Raw genomic sequence first — 23,126 nt, 5'->3', positions numbered from 1 at the left:
GGTGTTTTCGAAACAGAGTATTAGTTTAGAAACAAATCTAATACCATAAAAGGTTTAAACATATCTGTTAGCTTCTGTCTGATCTCCGTTTCTCCATCAAGCTACAATTAACCAGATTCAAGTACAAATAGCCTTCTAGTACTAGAAAAGAAAAAAAAATCTTGTTGAAGCTATTTGATTGACTCAAATAATGTCACATTCGGACTACTTCAATTATAATCCTTATGAGGAGACCACTGAAAAGACTAACAACTCTAAAGTGAGACAGTCATCTTCTTCATCTTCATCTAGGCTAAGGTCCGAAAGTTTAGGGCGAAATTCCAATACCACGCAAGCCCGAGTAGCGTCATCGCCCATTAGCCCCGGACTACATACAACTCAGTATTTCAGATCGCCGAATGCTGTTTATAGTCCCGGAGAGTCCCCATTGAACACTGTGCAGCTATTTAATCGCCTTCCAGGCATACCGCAAGGTCAGTTTTTTCATCAAAATGTTATATCAGGGTCTTCTAGCTCATCGGCAAGATCGAGTAGGCGCCCCTCCAATATTGGTCTTCCCCTAACGAAGAATACTCAACAGTCTTTACCTAAACTATCCACCCAGCCAATTTCTGTGCATAAAAAAGTTGAAGCTAGTAAACCGGAAGGTGAAATTGTCAAGAAACCTTCTCACATGAATTGTAGTAGTCAAGACCCGTTATTGAATACGCCCACGTTAGTGATATCGCCGGAACTGGCTTCGCTAAACACAACGAACACGTCAATCGTATCAACACCGCAAAACATATCGAACCAGAACTCCAACAAACACATTTCTACGAGAGCACAACCAAACGCTTCTGCAAGTGCTTCCACGTTACAAGATATTGTCACAACAAACAGTTCACAACGGTCGGTAGCCCATCATGGTGGAAGCACAACGAGCCTCCGAACATACAAAAAACAATACGTATTGAACGAACAGTTATATTTGAGGAAAATGAGAAATCGTGCTAATGATGATTATTACACAAGGGGGATAGTCGCATCATCAAACTTTGAAGATGACGAAGAAACCTTTAGTAACAAAGGTGAAGATGACTTGGAACTAGAAATGGACGATCTTTTAAAAGTTGAAGGTGACGATAAGGATAACGACTTTAATTTTGGATATAATTTCATCACGTCGAACACGAAAAATAATGAAAACGCAGTCTCAATGAGCTTAAATTATTTAAAAGGTAAATTGGATTGGTTGAGAGATGTCAACAGCGATCAACCACGTGAAATAGAAGACGAAGAATGGCATTCCATGCTGGGGACCGAGGATTTGCTGTCAAAACTTTTACAGAATCCTATGGTGAACAATCGATTTGAATGGCAAACGATGTTATCTAAGGTATTGAGGGGTGATATTGTTAGAAATGAAAAAACCAAAATTGCCAATCAAGGTAAAGGCCCCGGTTTCAATACGCAGTACTCTGATGATATTTGGATTGAATTGAAGGCATGGATGAACGGAAGAACTGTAGAGGACCAGAACAAATCTTTAAGAATATTTAGGGATTCTACCGATTCTGTATTTCAAGAAATCATGGCCTTTAAGCTGGAAGATAATATGAGTGCCGACGAGGCAGCAGAAACTATCAAATCACTGGTAGACAAATATTATCGAGTTTTGAATCTATGGCCTAACACTAAAAGAATGCATAGTGAAAAGCCTATTACAAAAACAGAAGTATTCAGAAATCGAATAGATACTTTAAACAGTTGGCTAAATTTTAAATTCAACTTCGACACTAATATTGCGTACTTGAAAAAATGGATAATTGGCAATAAAGATTTAGAAGGAACCACCGAAATAGATAACAGCGACATAAATCTGGGTGATCCTGCAGTATTTGCCGCTAATTGCAAACGCTTTGCTGAACAAATTATAAAGGAAAAAGATATTGAACTGATATTTCAAAAGAAAATCTTCTTTCCATTAGCGCCATGGATTCTGAAAGCCAAATTTTTCTTCTTGAAATATCAAAAAACTTGGAATGAATTAAATTTATCTTATTTGGATCAAGACTTGGAATTTTTATTGATGTTTCCAATGCGTTTAGTGAAAGAAATAATACTAATTCGTTTATCTTATGCGAAGAAAATACAGAATCCAACATTAATGATGATTGATCAAATGATGGACGATTTTAGTACTTATATCAAATTAGCGGTCCAAATGAAGTTTACTGTTGCTTCTTATTGTAATGACTGGTTTTTTAAAGTGAAAATTGATCCTGAGTTTGATCATACCGTTGTCGAAGGATTGGAATATTTCTTCTCTATTTTGGAGCTAAGAATATTATATAGTGGTAAAAACTCATTCAAGACTTCTAAAGAACCCGATATATTATTAAAATACTGGGAGATGTTCAGAAACGTCGGCTATTATATTGATGATGCCGGCGAGCTGATTGCCATCGAATTTACAAAGTTGACACTAAGGTTAGTTCACAGACTGCATGCTTACCTGTTAAGACAGCAGAACACTCCGCCAAAGTTAGAGAATGAAGCTGTTGCTGAAAAATGGCTAGTGCAAATATTCGAAATACTTGGATCCATGAAAAGAAAACTCAATAGATTCACAAACATTTTAACAAAGGCTTTCCAAAACTTTGTTAGATACAAGGTAGAAGATCATAACTACCTGTTAAGGCAACTGAAAGAAACAGGCCATTTTCTTATATATTCAGGGGGCTATTTAGAACAAAATGGTACTTATTTAATTGGCAGCCCAGAACTATTGGGCTGTAAAGATGATGATATTTTAAGAATCATCAAGAATTCAGACATCGGCTGTGATTTAGTGCCTAAACTAGAGATTAATAACAGTCTAACGATTTATAATGCTTTGGATGATAACTGGAACTCCAATTCATCACTGGGCTCAGATATTTCGAATGACGGTACACCATTTTATTATATCAAGAATGATTTGACTAGCCAGCCTAGATCTTACAACGGCAATAGAGTTAACCGCGAACCAGATTTTGACAACACCAAGAGCACAGAGGAGGAGATTTATGAATTGGAAACAAGGCTAAACTCTCTTGGTTATATACTGATACTAACTCCACAAGAACCGTTGCTTTGGGAAGGTGAGATGTATAATCTCTCCGATAATAAAACCATCAAACCAGAAGATTGCAAACTGAAAGTAGTTCCTAACTCAATAGATTTGATGTGCCAAGGATCCAGTTATGCTTTAGAATACCAATGTGATAGGTTCCAACAAATTTCTGGCAGCTCAGTTTCTTTTTTGGAAAAAAAATCTTCTTCAGAAACTGTTAAAAACAACTTACAAAGGATAAATAAAGCATACTTTAGATGCACATATAGTGTTTTGAAAAATTATACCAAGATTATGACCACTTTCAAAAGGGTAAGTCCTGTTAACGATTTATTGAATAACATTTTCCTTTTTGGGAGGGATTTTGGTTTGAACTTCCTTAGAATTAATGTTGCCAACAATGAAAAAAGATCGGTAATCATACTTTTAATGATGAGATTGAGTATCGGATGGTTGAAGTTCTTAGCTGAAGACTGTGACCCTACAGATCAAAGGGTATTTAGGTGGTGTGTCACGTCAATGGAATTTGCGATGCACATGGTCAGTGGTTGGAATATTCTAGCCCTTGACGAATGCCAATTCTCTTCTTTGAAGCAAAAAATTTCCGAATGCATGTCATTACTTATCTCACATTTTGACATAATTGGTGCACGCTCTATGGAAGTCGAAAAAATCAATCAACAGGCTAGATCGAATCTTGATTTGGAAGACGTGTTCGATGACGATATGATGCTACAAGTGAATTCTGAATTCCGATTACAAAGTATAATCGAATTGGAAGAAAGAATCAAGCGGAACCCTCATCAAACTGGAAAAGTGATTGATGATAGTGACAAGGGCAACAAATATCTTGTTTCTTTGGCATCTTCCATATCTAACGTATCTATGAGGTGGCAGAAGAGGAATTTTATTGGCGGTGGTACTTTTGGAAGAGTTTTTTCTGCTGTTGATTTAGATAATGGTGAGATTTTAGCGGTCAAGGAAATTAATATTCAAGACAGCAAAGCAATGCAGAAAATTTTTCCTTTAATAAAAGAAGAAATGAGTGTCTTAGAGATTTTGAACCATCCAAATATAGTATCATACTATGGTGTTGAAGTTCATCGTGATAAGGTCAACATCTTTATGGAATATTGTGAAGGTGGCTCTTTAGCAGCTCTTTTGGAGCATGGTCGTATTGAAGACGAAATGGTCACTCAAATCTACACTTTACAATTATTAGAAGGTCTTGCATATTTGCATGAATCCGGCATTGTTCATCGTGATGTTAAACCTGAAAACATCTTGCTAGATTTTAATGGTGTTATTAAATATGTTGATTTTGGCGCTGCTAAAAAGATTGCTAATAATGGAACTAGATTAGCAAGTATGAACAAAATCGAAAGTGCCGATGGTGAACATGAAGAAGATGCTAACGTTAATGATTCAAAGGCCGAAAAAAATAACGAGAATGGTCTATTGGATATGATGGGAACTCCTATGTATATGGCCCCAGAATCCATCACTGGGTCTACTACCAAGGGAAAACTTGGGGCGGATGATGTTTGGTCATTAGGCTGTGTTGTATTAGAAATGATTACTGGTAGACGTCCATGGGCTAACTTAGACAACGAATGGGCTATCATGTATCATGTTGCTGCAGGACATACTCCACAGTTCCCTACTAAGGATGAAGTATCCTCTGTTGGTAGGAAATTTCTGGAAAGATGTCTCATTCAAAATCCTTCCAAGAGAGCCAGTGCGGTTGAACTGTTGATGGATCCTTGGATTGTACAAATTAGAGAAATAGCCTTTGGAGATGATTCTTCCTCTACTGATACTGAAGAAAGAGAGGGAATAAGTTGAAAAGGTTTGTTGTATTATATATAAAATAACATTGTTGTAAATGGAAACAGAGTGTAAAAGGGAAGCGTATATAATGTTTATTCAAGGATAGAAAATCAACGATAGCATTTTTATAATAGTAATGATTTTGAAAACGAAGAATGAAAAGATTGAAGTTTTGTGGAGGTGAAATATTTAAAAAATCTTCTAATACAACTTGTATCAGGGCTACCTAAGATCAAAGTTGTTCTTCGTTTTGTCCGATTCTTTTATATATGAAAAAGACATCGTTCTTCACAATTGAATTAGTGGTCAGTTCTTTCAAGAAAACGGCAGGCGTCTTGTCGAAAATGATTTGCTTAAGCAGAGAGAGAACATTAACTTTTTCTTGAAGAATGAAGTTCGTGATGTAGGTTGGATCAAATCCGGTGAACATTTTGGTTGTACTAATGAGTTCCCAACGATTGGTAGTCATGTTTTCGAATGGTAATTGAGCAGCGGTTGGTTCATGGGTAATCAAGAAATCAAAGGAAGGCCACATTTTCTGCAAGACAGTGGCATTTTCAGTCTTATCATAATTGACACCGTATATATCGTAGTCCAACTCACCAAACAAAGTAACGCCCGTCATACAAGGTGGTATGCTAACATGGACAGTAACGTTTGTGATATTCTTGTCTATGATCATATCATTAAAGGAAGTTAAAGCCTCACCACCTGGATAATTCATTCTCGAAATATACAGAAATCCCATTGAAATGAGAAAAGAGATCACTATTGACAAAGGTAATATAGTCAAAAATAGAACATTAGTGATTTTCTTTATTCTCATATTTTCCCAAAGATGCGCGGCTCCTGTGGCACCTAACAGCAAGATAGAGGGAATAGCATAGATGATAAACCTCCATTCCTTATGAGGTTGGAAGGATAAGACGATAATGTGGAAAAAAGATGCTAGTGTAACAATCCTTAATTTCGTAGGAGCTAATTTATAACCGAAGTAATTTAGCAATAGAACTGTTGGCGGCATAAACATCATTCTCAAGTAATGGGTAAAATAAGCAGTGGCTGGCTCAATTCCCCATTTGGAAGCGTGTCCGGCCACAACGTTAAACAAGAAGCCATCCACTTCAGGTAAACACCACTCCCGCCAGAAGTATGAATCAACGGTTATACTTATGATGGAACCAAGACCTAAACCAAAAATTCCGTATTTAATAGCACCGAATAATGTAATCTTTTTGAAAATAACACTAAATAAGGCAATACCAGCACTTAAAGCTGAAACTTCTAATCTGAACACGATTGCGACGAATGCAGATAGAAAAACAGCTGCATTATAACGACCCAATAAAATCCACCCCAATGCAACGTTAGTTAAAGGGAGAGTCATGACAAAGTTGGGCAAAGTTCTAGTGCTGTAAAACATAAGATGGAAACTGCCAATTAAAAATAAAAGGAACCACGAACCGACGCTATCGTATATACATATATCCTCTTCATCATTTTTTTCCTTTTCCTTTTTCGTGATCTCGTCAAACATATCTTGCAAACAATTCTTCAAATAAATGAATGAAAGCCCATTGGTGAGGCCAACAATAGCTCTAACAACCAATTGAACATCGATAGAAGTAGGTCTAGAATCTTGAATTAAAGAACTGAAGTAAAGATAAGGTCTGGCCAGCATGGCAGTAACGACAGCACCGATGAATGTTCTAGGGACCACACCCGGGAACTTCAAGTGATCATATTGAGAAATGTCAAATACACTGTACGTTAAAATGTCATGGATAGCCTGAATATTAAAGCTTTCTTCGACTTTGGTAAAAGGTGCCTGAATCAGATGAAAGGAAATCACAGCCAATAACACTGTATCGAGAACAGACCAACGCATTGTCGATTATGTTCTTTTAAAATGTGTTTTACTCGAGTTTCTGCTCTATACCAATGGTCGGAACTCTGAGTGACTATTCCTGAACTCCTTTTGTTATAAACTTTGAACTTCTTCGACATCTAGTTCCGGCTGGTAAAGGTCGTTCACTTTTAAGGGCCGATTTTTTTATTTTATTTTTTTTTCTTTTCATTATATGAGTAACAAATATGCTTTCAGATGCTATACAAAATCGAATATTCGATGCAAATGCGAAGCCAGGAACATTCTTTTCGTCAAGGAGTTTTCAACTTTGGGAAGTAGGAGAATGTCTGCCTTAAGAAATATCAAGTTCAATGAAGAAGAAGATGGGGAACTGCCTGTTCTCGTTACTGGTGAAGAGGATAATTTACAAGAAATTTTGAAAAATGTTTCATATGACGGTGGGAATATTGTCAGCGATGCTAAAGTAGAAAGAGTAAATAAGCAAGTGGACAATGCTTCTACGAATGTGACAGATTTGCGTAAGAGGAAGCGTATTCCAGTAAGCATTATTACTGGCTACCTAGGATCAGGGAAATCAACTTTACTGGAAAAAATTGCTCTAAAAGGCGCAGATAAAAAAATTGCGGTGATTCTGAATGAATTTGGAGATTCGAGTGAAATTGAGAAAGCTATGACCATCAAAAATGGTTCGTCCAGTTATCAAGAATGGCTAGATTTAGGAAATGGGTGTTTGTGTTGTTCTTTGAAAAATATAGGTGTTAAAGCTATTGAAGATATGGTGGAGCGCTCACCTGGAAAAATTGATTACATTCTTCTAGAGACCTCTGGTATCGCTGACCCTGCTCCAATTGCCAAGATGTTTTGGCAGGATGAAGGACTGAATAGTAGTGTGTACATTGACGGGATCATCACCGTTTTGGACTGTGAACATATACTTAAGTGTCTGGATGACGTTTCCGTGGATGCACACTGGCATGGTGATAAAGTTGGCCTGAAGGGGAACCTGACTATTGCGCACTTTCAATTAGCCATGGCTGATCGCATTATTATGAACAAATACGACACTATCGAACATTCACCCGCGATGGTCAAACATTTGAAAGAAAGAGTACGGGAAGTAAATTCTATTGCACCAATGTTCTTCACGAAGTATAGCGACACTCCAATAGACAATTTGCTAGATATTCATGCCTATGACAGTATACGAATATCTGACATGTTAGGTAGCAATACGGGAGATGGGACAATCCACGATCATCGAATGGGCACAATAATGCTTACCTTTAGACCATTAAAGAGCGAAGAGGAGTATAACGAGAAGTTTATCAAACAGTTTTTGCAACCTTTGTTGTGGAAGAACTTTGGGGCCATGGCCGTACTAGAAGAGGGTTCCCAAGACGATGGACGGGATTGGGAAGTACAAAGAACCAAGGGCCTGATACTCATTGAAGGTGAAAATCCAATTCTTCGTGTAATTCAGGGCGTCCGTGATACATACGATGTGTTTCCAGGAGAATATGATGGATCCAATAAGGAGTGTAAAATTGTTCTAATTGGAAAGTACCTGGAAAGGGATTCTATAGAGAAACTATTACACAAAACATTGAGATAATAATTAGCATAATGAGGACGGGTGAATTATATATACTTATACACGTGTATATAATTTTAAAAGAATGATAATTTAACGGAGAGGATGATATGCCTTCAATCCTCCCTTATAGATATTATTTTGGATGACGATCTACTGAATATCCTCTTCCTGTACTTGGCCAAAACGTAAAAAAGCAATAGAACCGAGATACCAAGCATAACTCTGGGCAAAGGATGGTGAAGTTGATTATATTTTACATCGTCTACTTTCCTTTGGTTATCCGAGTAAAGATAATTCTTCAAAGTGACACCTTTCTCCAAAGAGCCACTTTGATAGTCATGAAGTCTCTCTAAATACTGTTCATGGACCCTTTTTGGGTCTAAAAACTTGTTTTCATTGGATGATATGTAGTCTATCGTTATTGGTTGCTCTGGCGTGCCATTTTCGTTCGTTTGCACGTTGGCTAGCTTGTCTATCAAATCCTTTAGTCCAGAGGTTACTTGTCCAAACACAATACTTTCGCCTTCTGGAGGCGTGCCGCTGGTCTCGATTATAAACTTGAAACCAGTATCATCTCCGATCATGGAAACCCTGCCCGGTCTATCATGAGGCAGGTCATGATTCTCTTCAAAGACAGAAATCAAACCCCCCGTTTCTTCGGTAGAAGAGGGAAGAACAGGATCACATTCTATAGACCCATTCGGTAGGATTTTGTCAAAATCACGTTCCGATGAATCAATAGGGCCAGAGGTAATGCGATTCTCTATGCTATCAACATACCGACAGAAATTAGTTACTGTCTTGGGTACCATGGTTCCATATAAATCTATAGTTATGTGGTGTCTCATGACCTTGGAATTTTCTGGATCCGTGAACATAAGTTCAAGATCCACGTTATGCGTAGCAGGAGGGTTTGGTGCATATTTCTTCTTCAAATCCAACGAGTCTGAAGAAGCTCTTCTGTTTTCTATAGGTAATGGCAAAGCTGTTGCGCAAGCAAACATGAGCGCCACATAGATATGAACGAAAAAGCTCTTCATTGTGAGACAGGGTATTCAAATTATGGTAGTTTCTCAAATCGGCGTGCCAGAATATGAATAGTCTCTCTTTATCTATCTACTTCAATACTTGATTTTACGTTAATTAGTGTTATAAATGTTTTTCTCTCTTCATATTGAAAAACCCAGAGGGCAATTTTCTCTAAAGGGTCGCGTTGTGTTCCTGAAATTACTATATCAGGAATGTATTTTCCTATTTAGGCTGGTTCCTGCAGCAGCCGCATCCCAATAAGGAAGGAGTATGTACCTTCTCGTGGATGTTACAACTTAATGGTTTCCGGCTTGCCTATCGTGGGTACGGGATCTTGCTTCAAGATGTCTCTGCACTGGATCAGCTTCAAATCTTTGATTCTTATAGCGGAGTCATGCGGATCCTGACCAGCTACGTTTAAATCGTACGTCCTTTGTAGGATACTAGTGACGAGCCACAAGACTTGGCCCAAGGATGTACTTAATGTTTGCTGTGTGTGGCCGTGATCGTTTAGTAATGAGTCTGTGAGCATAGCGCTGATTAGGTCACCACTTCCACTAAATGTTGCGTTGATCTTGGGAATTTTGTAAAAGAATATCTCGTTACTGAGAGAGGAATCAAACCCTGCTACCACGTACACGTTATCGTTGCTGAACTCAGACAGTTCTAAGCTAGTGACAACTACCCGAGCCACTCGAGGGTACTTTTCATGGAAGAGCTCAAACGCGCGCTTAGCATCGTCTAAAGTATGGATTGACATTCCCACAAGTAACTCCATTTCAAACTGGTTCGGTGTGGCCAGAAAAATTCTGAAGTTTTGTAGGATGTTTCTGTACACTGCAACACATTTTTCATCCACGTACAGCCTGCCGTTGTCACCCAGCACAGGGTCTAATACCCACTTTACGTTTTCATCGTCCTCACACAACTGTCCTACTATTCCTGCTACTTTCTGAAGCGCTTGTACATTGGGCAAATAGCCACTGAGTACGGCATCATACTTGATGCCAAGGGCCCCGACCAACCCTTTTTCTACGATGTCCACCAGCTCCTCGGTGCTGAACTTGAATCCCGTGAAGTGAGCGTATCCTGGATGATTGGAAAATTGAACTGTGTTCAGTACATCCACGTCCCACCCTCTGTACTGAAGTGGGAATGTAGCGGCCTTATTCCCCACGTAACCATGTATAACGTGCGATTGAATGGAGAGCACTTTCTTTGTCGTGTGTAATGTACTAGTCATTAATATCACGCTCACACTGGCATGTGTACACCCTTCTTTTTCATCAGATCGTTCTCTCGAAGTTAGTTGTCGTTTTCATCTTGAATGGTTTGCCAATAGTGCAAGATTGAGGGAAAAAGAAAAGTTGAAAAAAAAATCTAGAAAACAAAAAAACGGGTACAGAAACGTAGGAGAATACAAGATAGAGGTAGGAATATAACAAGATATCAAGCGATATAATAGAGCCAGTATGAAGTTTGTGACAGCTGGTTATAATGTCGGCTATCCTGCTTATGGAGCCAAGTTTTTGAATAATAACACGTTGCTTGTGGCAGGTGGGGGAGGTGAAGGTAACAATGGGATACCAAACAAGTTGACAACCTTGCGCGTGGATCCCACTAAAAACAGTGAGAAGGAACAGTTTTGTATATTAAGCGAGTTCACATTGGAAGATAATGACGACTCTCCTACTGCAATTGATGCTTCTAGGGGTATTGTTTTGTTAGGTTGCAATGAGAATAGTACGAAGATTGCACAAGGTAAGGGTAATAAGCACTTGAGAAAATTTGCATATGATGAATTGAATGGCCAATTGAAGTTTGTCACTAGTGTGGACTTTGATAGATCTACGAACGCGGATGACTACACAAAGCTAGTCTATATATCACGGGAGGGTAGCGTGGCAGCCATTGCGTCATCTAAAGTGCCTGCTATAATGAGGATCATTGACCCAAGTGACTTAACTGAAAAGTTCGAGATTGAAACCAGGGGTGAGGTAAAAGATTTGCACTTTTCTACTGATGGTAAAGTTGTTGCTTATATTACCGGTTCTAGTTTGGAAGTTATATCGACAGTCACAGGGAGTTGCATTGCTAGGAAGACGGACTTTGATACAAATTGGAGTTTATCCAAGATAAACTTCATAGCAGATGATACAGTGATGATTGCGGCCTCTTTAAAAAAAGGTAAAGGTATCGTGTTGACTAAGATAAGCATCAAATCAGGAAATACTTCAGTGTTGAAATTTAAACAAGTCACAAACAAGTTTAAAGGGATCACTTCTATGGATGTCGACGTGAAGGGTGAATTGGCGGTATTGGCAAGTAATGACAATTCCATAGCTCTTGTGAAACTAAAGGACTTTTCGATATCTAAAATATTCAAACAGGCTCATAGTTTTGCCATTACTGAAGTCACGATATCCCCAGATTCTACATACGTGGCGAGTGTTTCTGCGGCCAATACTATTCATATAATAAAACTACCATTCAACTATGCCAATTACACTTCAACGAAGGAAAAAATCTCCAAATTTTTCACCAACTTCATCCTCATTTTATTGCTTTCCTACATTTTACAGTTTTCTTATAAGCACAATTTGCATTCCACTCTTTTTAACTATGCAAAGGGCAATTTTTTGATGAAGAGGAATACTATCTCTTCGCCCTATGTAATTGATGAGGACTTACATCAGACAACCTTGTTTGGCAACCACGGTACTAAAACGTCTGTATCCATCACTGATTCCCTAAGACTAAGTGACATGCACGAGACAGATAGTGTGAATGTGTCCAAAGACCTGGATATTGAAAGCAGTACTATTGATAGGGAAGCGATTGACCTCGGCATTACAAATGCAACTTTTCGAGGGGAAGATAATGCCAGAGTTTGAGATAAAATTACATGAATAAAATCAATCTTTTCGGGACGGCAATAATGAAGTAGCAAATACAAAAAATGAAGACATCAAAGAATGAAAGAAAAACTCAATTTTATTGATATAGATTTGTCTACTAAGCAAAATAATGGCGTGTTTTGTATGTAATTGCGTACGCCATAAAGTCAAGTGAAATTAGAAGAAATAATCGCTTCCTATCATTCAAGCAAAGCACGACAAACATGAAAACGTACTACAGAGATTTATATATTATGTTTCATTATTATACACGAATACGAAAGTTCGCAGATATATTATCAGCACTACTTTTTTTATTTTTTATTTTTATTTTTATTCTTACTGTTCTGTGTATTCTTTCTCTTCTTGTTGCTATTTTTGAATAGTTTATCCAGGTCATATTCATCCTCTCCTTTATCTTGGTTTCCTGTAACATCACTTCTTTCTTCCTCATCTTGTTCATTTTCCTCTAGCTTTCTCTTCTTAGAATTTGTATCACCAGTATCGTCACCAAAAGTCTTTCTTCCACTTATTACACCATCACTTTTTCGCAATTCACTATAACCGACGTTGGAAACTATAAGATGGTGTCGCTTCTTATATATTACTTTTTTCACTTTTTTCTTCTCCTTGCCTAAGATTTGTTTCACATCGTCATTATAGTTATTGAGGTCCCATTCTGAGTTATCTCGTCCAAACAATTTCCTTTTTTGCTCTGTGGATTCTACGTCTGAATTGGTATTAGAGGGTGTGTTGGAGTTGGAACTTTCGTCGTCATCTGTTCTACCGAATTTCATAAACTTCATATTCATAACCCTACTAGAGAGTTTTCCGGTGACACCATTATTGGCACTCATTTTATGGTTTTTTCTTCCGTTCTTTTATCTGCTTTGTGTATTCAAGTGGCCCTCATCTCTATCATATAGTATTTTGAGATTTTCAGTAGAAAATTTTTCAGCGCCTTACTTAAAAAAGAGACAATAGACTCAGACATGTGCTTTTAAACCAAGATGATATAAACAAACCAGCATTATCTGTTTGTAGTGTATACTCATAGTGTTTTTAGATTTCTAATATCCTTTTCTTACTATTTTGACTTTATACAAAGAAAAAAATGCGACTTTTGAATTTACTATGTATCAACATAAATAAACCTACATTCGTCCATTTGATAAAATGACTTCTATGTTTTCGCGTAACATTGCCTCATTTTCCTTGTAAAAGCTAGCTCGCCTTACCATATCTTCATTATAGCCTTCATCGCCGGATAAGACTTTCAAAGCATTCGAAGTAGACTCAATACATTCTTTTAATGTCTTAACTGGGTCCTCACTGATTTTCTTGAAGAAACGATATCGTTTGTTACTTTCGTGTAAATCTGACAGAGTAGAAATTATCTCTTTGTCTTGCGATGCTATCTTAGCTTTGATTTGTTCAAAATCCTTAGTGATTTCATTCAACTCAGCGGTTCCAGTTTGGCTTTCTCTCCGTAGGTTATTCAATTTTATGGCATTGAGATCGGGCACTTCAATATCAATAACTAACTCACCATATGTGGAAGCTTTATCAACGCGTACTGTGTAGTCAATTACAATTGGTTCTAGTGGGAGTAAATGTGTATTAATTAGAGCCATTAAATCTGTCAGTTTCATAGTAGATGGTGAAGACTTCTTAAGACCTTCAGGCAATAAGGTCGAGAGCTGTAAGTCTAACCTTACAGTAGACATTTGATTGTGTGTTGCATCGAGCACATTATTGGTACTAGTATTGGTATTGTAGTTGTTCCTATTACTCATCAAGTTTGCGAAAGTAGACTCATCATTGTTAAGTAACCCATTTAGATGAATGTATTTATATATTGAGAATATAGCATCATGTAATGTTCCCCTCTTCAATCCTATTACACTGGCTAGCTCTGGAGAATAAGTCATAAACGGCTCTTCCGGGGATGACTTTCGCAGTATGCTTATAGTACATTCTACATTTTCAGAACCTGTCCTCTTAATATCAAGTCCATCAAAATCTACCGGATTATTTGGGTCATACTGCCATTTTACTGGCTCTAACTTTGGTGTTGTAGAAACCATGTCTTTTTTAACAGTCTGCTCTGCCATCATGACGTTATTTTGGACAATGTTACTAGTGGTAGAGCTGTTATCATTCGGCAGAGAAAATTGTAAAGGCAAACTTAAATTCAAGTTCTTCTCACTAGGTATTTCGGTGATATTTTCTTCGGCTGGAACATCATCAACCTTAATAGATGGTTCGTCGTCGTTCTCTCTATTTTTGAAGTCCACCACTATGGATTCTATGAAGGAGCTAAACTTCTCTCTTGCTGGATCATTGGCTTGTATACCGTCCAGTAATCGACCTTCGATTCTCATCGTCCAAGTAGCATTCTCCAACGCCATAGGCGTAGACTCATTATTCGTGTCCCGTTGCCAAGGTTGGCTTTCGCTGACATTTGAAATGAAGATCCGAAGATACTTCACATTTGGAGACTCCAAATGAGGATAGAAGAACTCTTGAGAAGCCTTCGAGTTATCCCATTGCGCTAACATGCGCTTCATATGTAGGTTTCGTAGGTAAATAAAATGGTCTAATCTTTTCTCAGAATCCATCAGTTGTTGAAATGAATACAACTCCGGAATTAATTTGATCAGACGATCTGGAATAACCGTATCTGATGGGTGTGAATGTGGAACTGCTGGTGTGTTTTGAGATGCATTATTGGGTTTATCTTTATTTATCGGATCCTTTTTCTTCGAATTAATGAAATTTTTAGTATCCGGTGTAGGCCCTTTCGAACTCTTTCTAGAACCCTTCCCACTGCTAGGTTTGATTACCTTAGACATGGTTCAAACCGTTTACTTTCCCTTTTGATTGCTTTGAGATTAATGAATGTTTTCGTTCCAGCACATCCACGTAATTATTCACTTCCTTTGTTTATTATAGTGAGTTTTAGTTCATTCGTTCTTTCCGATGAAAAACTAAAAGTGAAAGGGCAGCAATAAAGCTCTTCCGTAATAAAAGAAGTGTATAAAAGAGCTAGCTACAAAACGAAAGAAGCTGGTGAAATAAAGATGTTCCGTTCCACCCAAGTATGCTTGAGTGCCTTGACGAAGAGGACCCACAGGGTGAAGATCCAATTACTGAGGGATTTCCCGCGATTTCAGTTATATAAAGGGCAAGTTACCAATGTCAAACCATCTTTAATGAGAAACTATTTACATAATCACAATGGTGCAAAGTATATACTCAACGAAGTGCACGATGTAAATATGGAGCTGTTAAAATTGTACCAGGTGCGTGAGCTAAAATTAGAGGAAGAGCGTCAATTACTCTCCAAGCACAAAAAAATGGAAGCTCAAAGAAAGATGGAGTTGCAACGACAATCTGTTCTTGAACAAGACAAACAAGAGAAGCCTAAAATTGAAAAGAAAGGTTTACTGGATTCTGGGATTACTATTGAGGAAGTCAAGATTCCCGGTCTTGACATTTAATTGTCAAAATGGTGGATTTTTCATGCAACGCAAAAACTTGTACATAAATAATATCATAAACAACAATATGAAGACAGTTTGAAGAATTACATATCAATGTACATATTTACTATTTAAGTGTATGGATACGTGGTAAACGTCCTTATAAAAGAAACCAAAGAGGCTTAGAAAACGATAAGGAGGAAGAAAGAGTAAAACGAAATTCTTATTGAATTCTTGTTCTTTGTTTGTTTCTGAGACGTCTCTCTCTTTTTTCTTTCATTTTTTGATCCACTTTTTCTTGCTGACCAGAGGCCTTCAATTGACGTCTCTTGGCCTTTTCCAACTCCAGTTTTTTCTCCTTTGCCAATTCCAATTCGCTTTCTTTCATGAATTTTCTGATCTTGTTCAATTCTTGTTGACGCAAGTTGGTAGTCTTCTTCAGGATATCATTGGTGATGAACAAGTTTGGTGACTTTTGAACCAAATCTTGAGTGCACCCATCGTATATTTCTACAACTAGGGCAATGATTTGGTTCAACAACTTCAATTCATTCTCGTTTTGAGGAACAGCACAACGAATGATAGCTTTTGGCTCAATTGAATTTTCCCATTCTTTATCATCACGTGGAGGATCGACAGGCAAATCAGTGAAACTAATAAACTTCAAAAGATTACCAGCTTGAGATAAAATCTCAAAGGGTTTGGAGTAATGGAACATGAATCCAGATAATTGGTTGACGTCGGACATGTAGACAAAATTGTTTGGCAATTTGTCATTTTCACTTGTATGTGCAATGGACAGGAAATAATTCTCTGTTCTTGCTTGATTCATGAACTCTTTGTTAACAATAGAAGTAACGAATTTGAACTTGCCCAGAATTTCCTGAGCATTCTTGTTAGCATGAGCAGATTCACTGGCCACAGAAACACCATTTGGTTTGATCACAATTTCAATGAATTCTTCCAGTTGCTTACTTTTCAAGCTGGCAAAAAAAAATCCAAGCAGATATTCTAGGCACATAGAAAAAGGGTTGCTACGAGCCACCAAATGAAGGTTCAAATTGATACTTTTAATAGCAGATCTACCCGTAGCAAAAGAAGAAAACCATGTGTTTTGGTGCTCCACGGTGAAAATTTTGGAGCCGTTGATATTGAAGCCTACACGGGAGAACTTTAAGTCGTTGGCCAGAAATGAATGCAAGGATTGAAAGATCTGGTTTCCGCGTTTCAAATTAACGGAGTTACCAATTTTGTAAAATGCATACACCAGAAACAACACACCTAAAGCACATAATTCAAAAGTCCAATTATAGAATTTGACCCTTTGCCAAATGGTCATTGCCTTCTGTTCATCATATGATAATGCTTGGTAGGGTGCATTGAGAGAATTGACACGTTCCAAAAAGCCCAAGAGAGGACCAAATAATGAACTAGACATGTTGAAAAAAGCGAAAAGAAGGCCTCTATTTATCTCGATTTTCTATCTATATCTGTATTGTATCCATTTTTGCAATAATACTGCTGCTATCACAATTTTATTGTATAAGTTTTCACTTTTTTCACTCTTCGGCGTATTCAGTTACTTGTCACTTTTGACGCTATAGACCAAACAAGTATGTAATATTGAAAAGAAGAGGAAGAGATCATTGGCACAAGCGGAACCAAAAAGGACTTGAGTAGGACAAGTTCTTTTTGATAAAATGGGTACTGGCGGGAATGATACCGGGTTTGAGTGGTGGAGACGGACCATGCAGTACAAAACTGGTATAGGGTTGACGCCAGAGGAGAAAATCCGATACGAGGAAGATTCTAAAGCTCGGGCGCTGAAACTGGAATGCCTCAAGTGCTATGAATATCGAGATTGGATGCTTAAGTACTCCCCTACGGTTCGTTTTATGGTACAGGCTATAACGAAGCTGAATAAGGGTAGGGATGATAAATTTGACGATTCGAAGATTATTTGCGATTACTGTCCCGATTGGAAGGGTGGTGGCTTCCATCCTGAATTAGGAATTCTATTGTGTCAAAACAGGTTACGTGACAAATGGCACTTAGAGGACACACTATCACACGAGCTGGTTCATTATTTCGATGATTTAAAATGGCAAATAGATTGGCTAAATCTGAAACATCATGCTTGTTCAGAGATCAGAGCCTCTTCATTGAGTGGGGAATGCAGATTTTGGGAAGAGCTCAAAAGAAGGGGGTTCAGCACAGGATTCCATGTGGCAAGAGGTCACCAAGACTGTGTAAGAAGGAGAGCTATAATTAGTGTCTCAGGAAATCCCAAGTGTAATAGCAAGGAACATGCTGCAAAAATCGTGGATGAAGTTTGGGATAGTTGTTTCGCTGACACAAGGCCGTTTGATGAGATTTACAGATGAAAGATATGATTACTGACAATATTCTATAATAGAAAGTATAAACACAATCTTATATTAACATATATTAAGTGTACAGAAACATGTAGATAATAACATTAAAAAAAAAAAAAAAAAAAGGTAAACTTGGGAGACTTGATAGCTTCTAGAGACCGTTTCGAGATGCCTTAGAATGTCAAGTACAATGTGCACATGACACTTGGTCCCATACATATACCAAGCCAGAAAATAACATTTCCGATTATGGTTCTATTTCTCATGAATTTAGTGTTTGTTAAAGCTACCAGTGGCATTTGCAGCATTTGGAAGAAGAACAAGTAGAATCTCAACTTCTTGAAGATGACGTACATAGCCAGCTCGTGAACGACAGAACTTAGGAAAAAGGTCATCAATGTTGCTTGACTCTTATTCAACTTAAATGAACTCATTGAACTATGGTAAACATGCCTCAATAAAAACTTATGCACTGGGATGTTCCAAATTCTACTGAAATCTGCCCAACTAACACAATTCCACCAATCACCGTAAAAATACCTGTCGCCGAATCTTGTCAATTCTGCTACACAGTTCAAAATGGCATCCCAAATCAAATAGAAATCTAGGATGTACATTACAATAAATCCTGGTACAATATCAACGAGTAATCCAATCCATTTCAATAATCTGTCCAATATGCCGGTCCATGCAGACTCGCGCACAGCCAGTGCTCTCATTGCGACAGGGTACATCAAGATTTGAGCATCTATCATCATTAAGAAAATGGTACCGAAGATTGCGCAGAATTTTTCCAACACATAGCTCCATCTAATTTCTTTAGTCCTTGGATATTCGATTTGATAGATTAAGGTAGGGAACATGGTAAACCAAAAAAAATTGCTCATACTGATATTGTTGGGAAATCCTTGTTTTTGGTCGCTTAACGACTGCGAGTTTAGTTCAAAACTACAGAATTCGCAACTCTTTTCTAGAGCACCAATAACTTCAGGATCATTTATGGAGTCCTTGTATTTGGCAAGAGCCTTTTTGGAAAATTGTAGTTCTTCCTTTATACCCCATAGATAGCCATTATAGAAAGCGAAAGAATGCATTTTCATCAACAATACCAAAGAATGCAAAAAGAGGAAGATCTTGGATAGCCAATGTAGTTTTAGGATGTTTTCTGTCAAGTACATGTAGAAAATAACAAACAAAAATTCGTAAATCGAAGTGAACACCCACCCAGTGGAACCCCACTTCAGGACCCCCCACTTACATAGGTACTGTATTCCAACAACGAAATAAGTACTCAAGTACATTATAAGATCCACAGAGGCTACAGTGAACAAATTTGTCGTCATGAACTTTAAGATCTCCGAATCCTTAAAGCTACCGTTGTGTTGGTAATAATAGTCTATCAAGGCCTTGACAGCACCAAATGCAATTGCCATCCAAAATGCCACGTACAACCCGGAGAAATTGGAAGAAAGTATGGTAGTTTCAACGGTGACAACTGTTTCGGCCGTGGCGCCAGTTGAGGCAGCACCACCATTTTCCCCTGCTGGATTGGCAGCATCCGGAGAAGATTTGCGATGGTGTAGGTTTCTACGCATGGCCATAAGTTCTTTTTCTCTTCTTCTGATCTCCTTTTCCAAAGTGGGACCCACGAAATTAGCCTTAAAAGGTTCGTTGACTGACCCATCTAATATACTAGGTCTGTGTTCAAATGACATATCATCAAAGTACGATATAAAATTGGATGATCCTTGCCTATACCGTGCCTTTTCCTTGGAGCTCAAGGTCTTCACATGGGTCTTGAACATGTGATCGTCGGTTTCAATTACTTCTTGAGTCACAGTATCGGTGGTATCTTCGGTAGCGGTTCCTGGAATGAATGCGACGTCCCCGTTTGAAGCCACGACACTGTGGTTCTGTGTAATCGTGGTAGTTGTATGCTCATTCGTAGATGAGCTACTGGCAGAGCCTAACCCATATAGTTCGTCTTCGTTGTCGACTGTTATGGATTGTCTTTTGCCGGCATCAGCGGCATTGAGTTTTTGGATGCGAAGAAACTGTTCGTTCTCCAGTAGATCTTTTTTCTTGCCCATGTTGTGTTTGATATTGTTGCTTTTGCTGACGTGATATGTCTGTGTTTACTTCTTGCTTAAGTGGCAATATCAAGGTTGATAGCGGCTAATCTTGTCTCTTCTTATAGATTCCGGGAAAAAGAAGGCTTAACATTATTACAAAGAAAACTGTTGGAATTTTTCCGGTCATTCCGCGGAAAGCCGTTAAATGTTAACTCCGTGGGGCCGACAAGAGCGATATAAAGTCTAATATTGTCTTGTATACTTAACAAGTAGTATTTCTTCATTTTGGGACTTTTGAATTTTATTATAGTGCTTTATATATTGCTTTATATATTGCTTTATATATATATTCGAATATATACATGTATTTATTGGGGGAAGTTTATAAAAGATGGGAGGGCTTGTACACAGGGTAGAGGAAATACTTACGATTTGAAAATCTTGGAACTAATTCTCTCTTCATTAGAGACATAGCCGGTTCTCCTCCCTTCCTTCTCTCGCCTCTCTTCCTCTTCGGCGACCTTTAGGGCGTTCTCCCAACGACGCATTTCGTTGACCTTTTGTTTATTAGGATGCAACTTATTCTCATACATACTCAAACCAACGGAAGCCAACAGCAGTCCCACGGTGATGAACTGAGCGTACATTCTTGCCTGCACGATTTTCTGAGCCTTGGTCATGATGGGGTCCTTATTGACAATTAGCCACGACCCATATAGCGATGCGGCCCAGGCACCGGTAATGATCTTGTATTTGTTATTATTCAGGCCTTCGACGAACTTCTCTTTCGTACTTAGACTCCTCCATCTTCTATGTTCGTCTAGGGCGTCTTCTGAGGATGAACCAGACCCGTACATGGTAGCATCGAAACTGTTCGAGGCTTCCTCTGCGCAAATGGCGGTCAAGACGGTAGGTGGGGTAATCCAAAGCGCAGTTTTTATGGACCACGTAAGAGTAGAAGGCTGGAACTTTGGATACCTTCTTGGCAGAACCTTGAAAATTATAGCAGAGATGGCGAACCCGGCAAGGGCACCTTCGATACCACCTTTAAGCGTATGAGAGCGATGAGCTTCGATTTCGTCTTGCGTAAGAATCTTCATTGTGTGGTGTTGATGAGTATCGGTCTGCTTACCAAGAGTTGTTTGAGTAAAAGACGTAGCAATGACTTTTTATATATGGGAAACATTCTTTCCAGTGTAAACGACAAAAAACAAAAGATGGTTAAAAGGGAAATAAGAGAATGCTTTCTTTTCTTTTTTTACTTTTTTTTGTATAATATCCTATGGTTTTGATCTCGGGAGCAAGGGTTAAGGCCGAGACGGCGCATATTTTCGCGGGTTCTATGCTGCTCTTTTATGGGTCAAGCACCAGTACTCAACAGCATATAATGCCAAGTAAAGTTTGGGTGCAGGGCTGTGTGCTGCTCCAAAGCAGGTCTTGCCTCCAAATCAATGGGCCGAGACGGCTCTGACGGTTTCAGGAAATGCCCGAGAGTGAGCGTTTTGTTTTCCATTAATTGGCCACTAAAAACAATAGCTTAACAGTACAAAAGGCAAATAATATACAAGTAATTGTATATATGTATATATCTACACATACATGCGCTCTTTCCCCTTCTTTTTTAGTTTCTTTTTTCCGGGTTTCCACTTTGATTGGTTTGTTTTCTGTGTTACGTACGATTATTTTTCAAATGCTATATACAAGCGCCATTAGTGCATGGGGAAAAGCGAAAGAGAGAGAGAGAGAGAAGGGCTCTTGTTTTGCTCATTTATCAAGTAGTCTTTTCTTGACACCACACCAGACGGCGCACGCAGCAGCCACCATTGCTGAGGAGTAGCCCATGGGCTTCAAGCCCTTTGAGGACTTGAACAAAGCGCCCGTGAGGGCTCCAGCACCAATGGAGCCTGCAGTGTCGTGCTTACCTCTCAATGCGTCGATCGTGGAATTGACGATATTGTAGCTCAGCGCGAGGATCCCCGCGTTGTTACCCAAGAAGGGTCCTCTCTTAGTAATGTGATTTAGTACGGTGTTCAGTTGCAGTTTCCCAGGGCTGTTAGGCGGGATGTTCTGCAAACCTTGCATCATCCCAGAAAACCCTCCGATACCAAGTCCCAGCAGGTATACGGCACCGGTACCGTAACACAGATCATCGGTCCATCCTCGGGACGGGATGAGACCTTGTGACCCTTCTAGTGAGGATAGTTGTTCTTCTTCCAGATCCAGATATTCTACACCCTTGTCCAGACCAGCCAAAGGATGCAGCCTAGCGGTATCCACATGCATGCCACCAGGACCTGATATTATGTTATTGATGTTGGGCTCGAAGCCTAAACTCTGCTTCAATGACAGTTCCTTAGGCTTGGTTGTACCTTGGCCACCTGCAGCAGCGTTTGCATCGTCCGCAGGCGTACTGTTTCCAAATAGCCACGACATGTTTGTGTGTGATCTGTTAAACAAGTATATTTATATTTTCTTGTTTTTTTTTTTCTATCTGCTATTGTTAACGTTATAACGTATAGTATGTACAGGCAAAAGAAGTAGAAAAGGAAAATGGTCTTTTACTGTTTTTTTTCTTGGTTTTCTTTTTTTTGCACTTTGAAGGCCGGTGCAATAACCTATTATCTTTATTGACTCAATTACAACAAGTGTTTCCCTTTTGTTCTACGTAGAGGTTCCGTTCTCTCTTTCTGTCGGTGTCTTTTTTTTTTCAGTATTTTCTTTTTTTTTCATGAATCGTCGATTTTCCTTTTCTTCCTTCGGTGATTAAACCAGCTTCAACAAGCCGGGCCGTACGCAGCGACAGATGCGTACCGGGTAACTTTGGATCCACTCTAATTCAATTCCCAAATACCATCATAAGCACATCATATAAATTGG

The 23,126-nt window shown here is 38.6% G+C and overlaps 14 protein-coding genes across 14 annotated transcripts; 5 read left to right on the top strand and 9 right to left on the bottom strand.

The window, feature by feature from the left end:
• Positions 1-190: 190 nt before the first annotated feature.
• Positions 191-4,942, top strand: SSK2 (mitogen-activated protein kinase kinase kinase SSK2; the record flags this gene model as incomplete). The annotated part of the gene is made up of 1 exon (XM_056225428.1): positions 191-4,942. The coding sequence occupies one exon, from the start codon at positions 191-193 to the stop codon at positions 4,940-4,942; it is 4,752 nt and encodes a 1,583-aa protein (XP_056079248.1).
• A 217-nt stretch (positions 4,943-5,159) lies between these two features.
• Positions 5,160-6,815, bottom strand: ALG12 (dolichyl-P-Man:Man(7)GlcNAc(2)-PP-dolichol alpha-1,6-mannosyltransferase; the record flags this gene model as incomplete). Its single annotated transcript, XM_056225427.1, has 1 exon — positions 5,160-6,815. One exon carries the CDS (start codon positions 6,813-6,815, stop codon positions 5,160-5,162), a length of 1,656 nt encoding a protein of 551 aa, XP_056079247.1.
• Positions 6,816-7,119: 304 nt separating this feature from the next.
• Positions 7,120-8,409, top strand: ZNG1 (GTP-dependent zinc transferase; the record flags this gene model as incomplete). The annotated part of the gene is made up of 1 exon (XM_056225426.1): positions 7,120-8,409. The coding sequence occupies one exon, from the start codon at positions 7,120-7,122 to the stop codon at positions 8,407-8,409; it is 1,290 nt and encodes a 429-aa protein (XP_056079246.1).
• Positions 8,410-8,504: 95 nt separating this feature from the next.
• CPR8 (peptidylprolyl isomerase family protein CPR8) lies at positions 8,505-9,431 on the bottom strand (the record flags this gene model as incomplete). The annotated part of the gene is made up of 1 exon (XM_056225425.1): positions 8,505-9,431. One exon carries the CDS (start codon positions 9,429-9,431, stop codon positions 8,505-8,507), a length of 927 nt encoding a protein of 308 aa, XP_056079245.1.
• Positions 9,432-9,709: 278 nt separating this feature from the next.
• On the bottom strand, positions 9,710-10,663 carry BUD17 (putative pyridoxal kinase BUD17; the record flags this gene model as incomplete). The annotated part of the gene is made up of 1 exon (XM_056225424.1): positions 9,710-10,663. One exon carries the CDS (start codon positions 10,661-10,663, stop codon positions 9,710-9,712), a length of 954 nt encoding a protein of 317 aa, XP_056079244.1.
• Positions 10,664-10,892: 229 nt separating this feature from the next.
• Positions 10,893-12,314, top strand: SEC12 (Sar family guanine nucleotide exchange factor SEC12; the record flags this gene model as incomplete). Its single annotated transcript, XM_056225423.1, has 1 exon — positions 10,893-12,314. The coding sequence occupies one exon, from the start codon at positions 10,893-10,895 to the stop codon at positions 12,312-12,314; it is 1,422 nt and encodes a 473-aa protein (XP_056079243.1).
• Positions 12,315-12,631: 317 nt separating this feature from the next.
• MPP6 (Mpp6p) lies at positions 12,632-13,174 on the bottom strand (the record flags this gene model as incomplete). Its single annotated transcript, XM_056225422.1, has 1 exon — positions 12,632-13,174. One exon carries the CDS (start codon positions 13,172-13,174, stop codon positions 12,632-12,634), a length of 543 nt encoding a protein of 180 aa, XP_056079242.1.
• Positions 13,175-13,471: 297 nt separating this feature from the next.
• On the bottom strand, positions 13,472-15,172 carry SNF12 (Snf12p; the record flags this gene model as incomplete). The annotated part of the gene is made up of 1 exon (XM_056225421.1): positions 13,472-15,172. The coding sequence occupies one exon, from the start codon at positions 15,170-15,172 to the stop codon at positions 13,472-13,474; it is 1,701 nt and encodes a 566-aa protein (XP_056079241.1).
• Positions 15,173-15,400: 228 nt separating this feature from the next.
• On the top strand, positions 15,401-15,820 carry MRPL50 (mitochondrial 54S ribosomal protein bL9m MRPL50; the record flags this gene model as incomplete). The annotated part of the gene is made up of 1 exon (XM_056225420.1): positions 15,401-15,820. One exon carries the CDS (start codon positions 15,401-15,403, stop codon positions 15,818-15,820), a length of 420 nt encoding a protein of 139 aa, XP_056079240.1.
• Positions 15,821-16,025: 205 nt separating this feature from the next.
• On the bottom strand, positions 16,026-17,240 carry SMKI14G3380 (uncharacterized protein; the record flags this gene model as incomplete). Its single annotated transcript, XM_056225418.1, has 1 exon — positions 16,026-17,240. One exon carries the CDS (start codon positions 17,238-17,240, stop codon positions 16,026-16,028), a length of 1,215 nt encoding a protein of 404 aa, XP_056079239.1.
• Positions 17,241-17,502: 262 nt separating this feature from the next.
• On the top strand, positions 17,503-18,186 carry ATP23 (putative metalloprotease; the record flags this gene model as incomplete). The annotated part of the gene is made up of 1 exon (XM_056225417.1): positions 17,503-18,186. One exon carries the CDS (start codon positions 17,503-17,505, stop codon positions 18,184-18,186), a length of 684 nt encoding a protein of 227 aa, XP_056079238.1.
• A 164-nt stretch (positions 18,187-18,350) lies between these two features.
• Positions 18,351-20,267, bottom strand: ARE2 (sterol acyltransferase; the record flags this gene model as incomplete). Its single annotated transcript, XM_056225416.1, has 1 exon — positions 18,351-20,267. The coding sequence occupies one exon, from the start codon at positions 20,265-20,267 to the stop codon at positions 18,351-18,353; it is 1,917 nt and encodes a 638-aa protein (XP_056079237.1).
• Positions 20,268-20,674: 407 nt separating this feature from the next.
• On the bottom strand, positions 20,675-21,349 carry RCF2 (Rcf2p; the record flags this gene model as incomplete). The annotated part of the gene is made up of 1 exon (XM_056225415.1): positions 20,675-21,349. One exon carries the CDS (start codon positions 21,347-21,349, stop codon positions 20,675-20,677), a length of 675 nt encoding a protein of 224 aa, XP_056079236.1.
• Positions 21,350-22,013: 664 nt separating this feature from the next.
• TIM23 (protein transporter TIM23) lies at positions 22,014-22,682 on the bottom strand (the record flags this gene model as incomplete). The annotated part of the gene is made up of 1 exon (XM_056225414.1): positions 22,014-22,682. The coding sequence occupies one exon, from the start codon at positions 22,680-22,682 to the stop codon at positions 22,014-22,016; it is 669 nt and encodes a 222-aa protein (XP_056079235.1).
• Positions 22,683-23,126: the final 444 nt, after the last annotated feature.

This window comes from Saccharomyces mikatae (genome assembly GCF_947241705.1).
Source record: "Saccharomyces mikatae IFO 1815 strain IFO1815 genome assembly, chromosome: 14".
In the NCBI taxonomy this organism is placed as follows: domain Eukaryota; kingdom Fungi; phylum Ascomycota; class Saccharomycetes; order Saccharomycetales; family Saccharomycetaceae; genus Saccharomyces; species Saccharomyces mikatae.
This window is presented reverse-complemented; position numbering and strand designations above follow the sequence as displayed.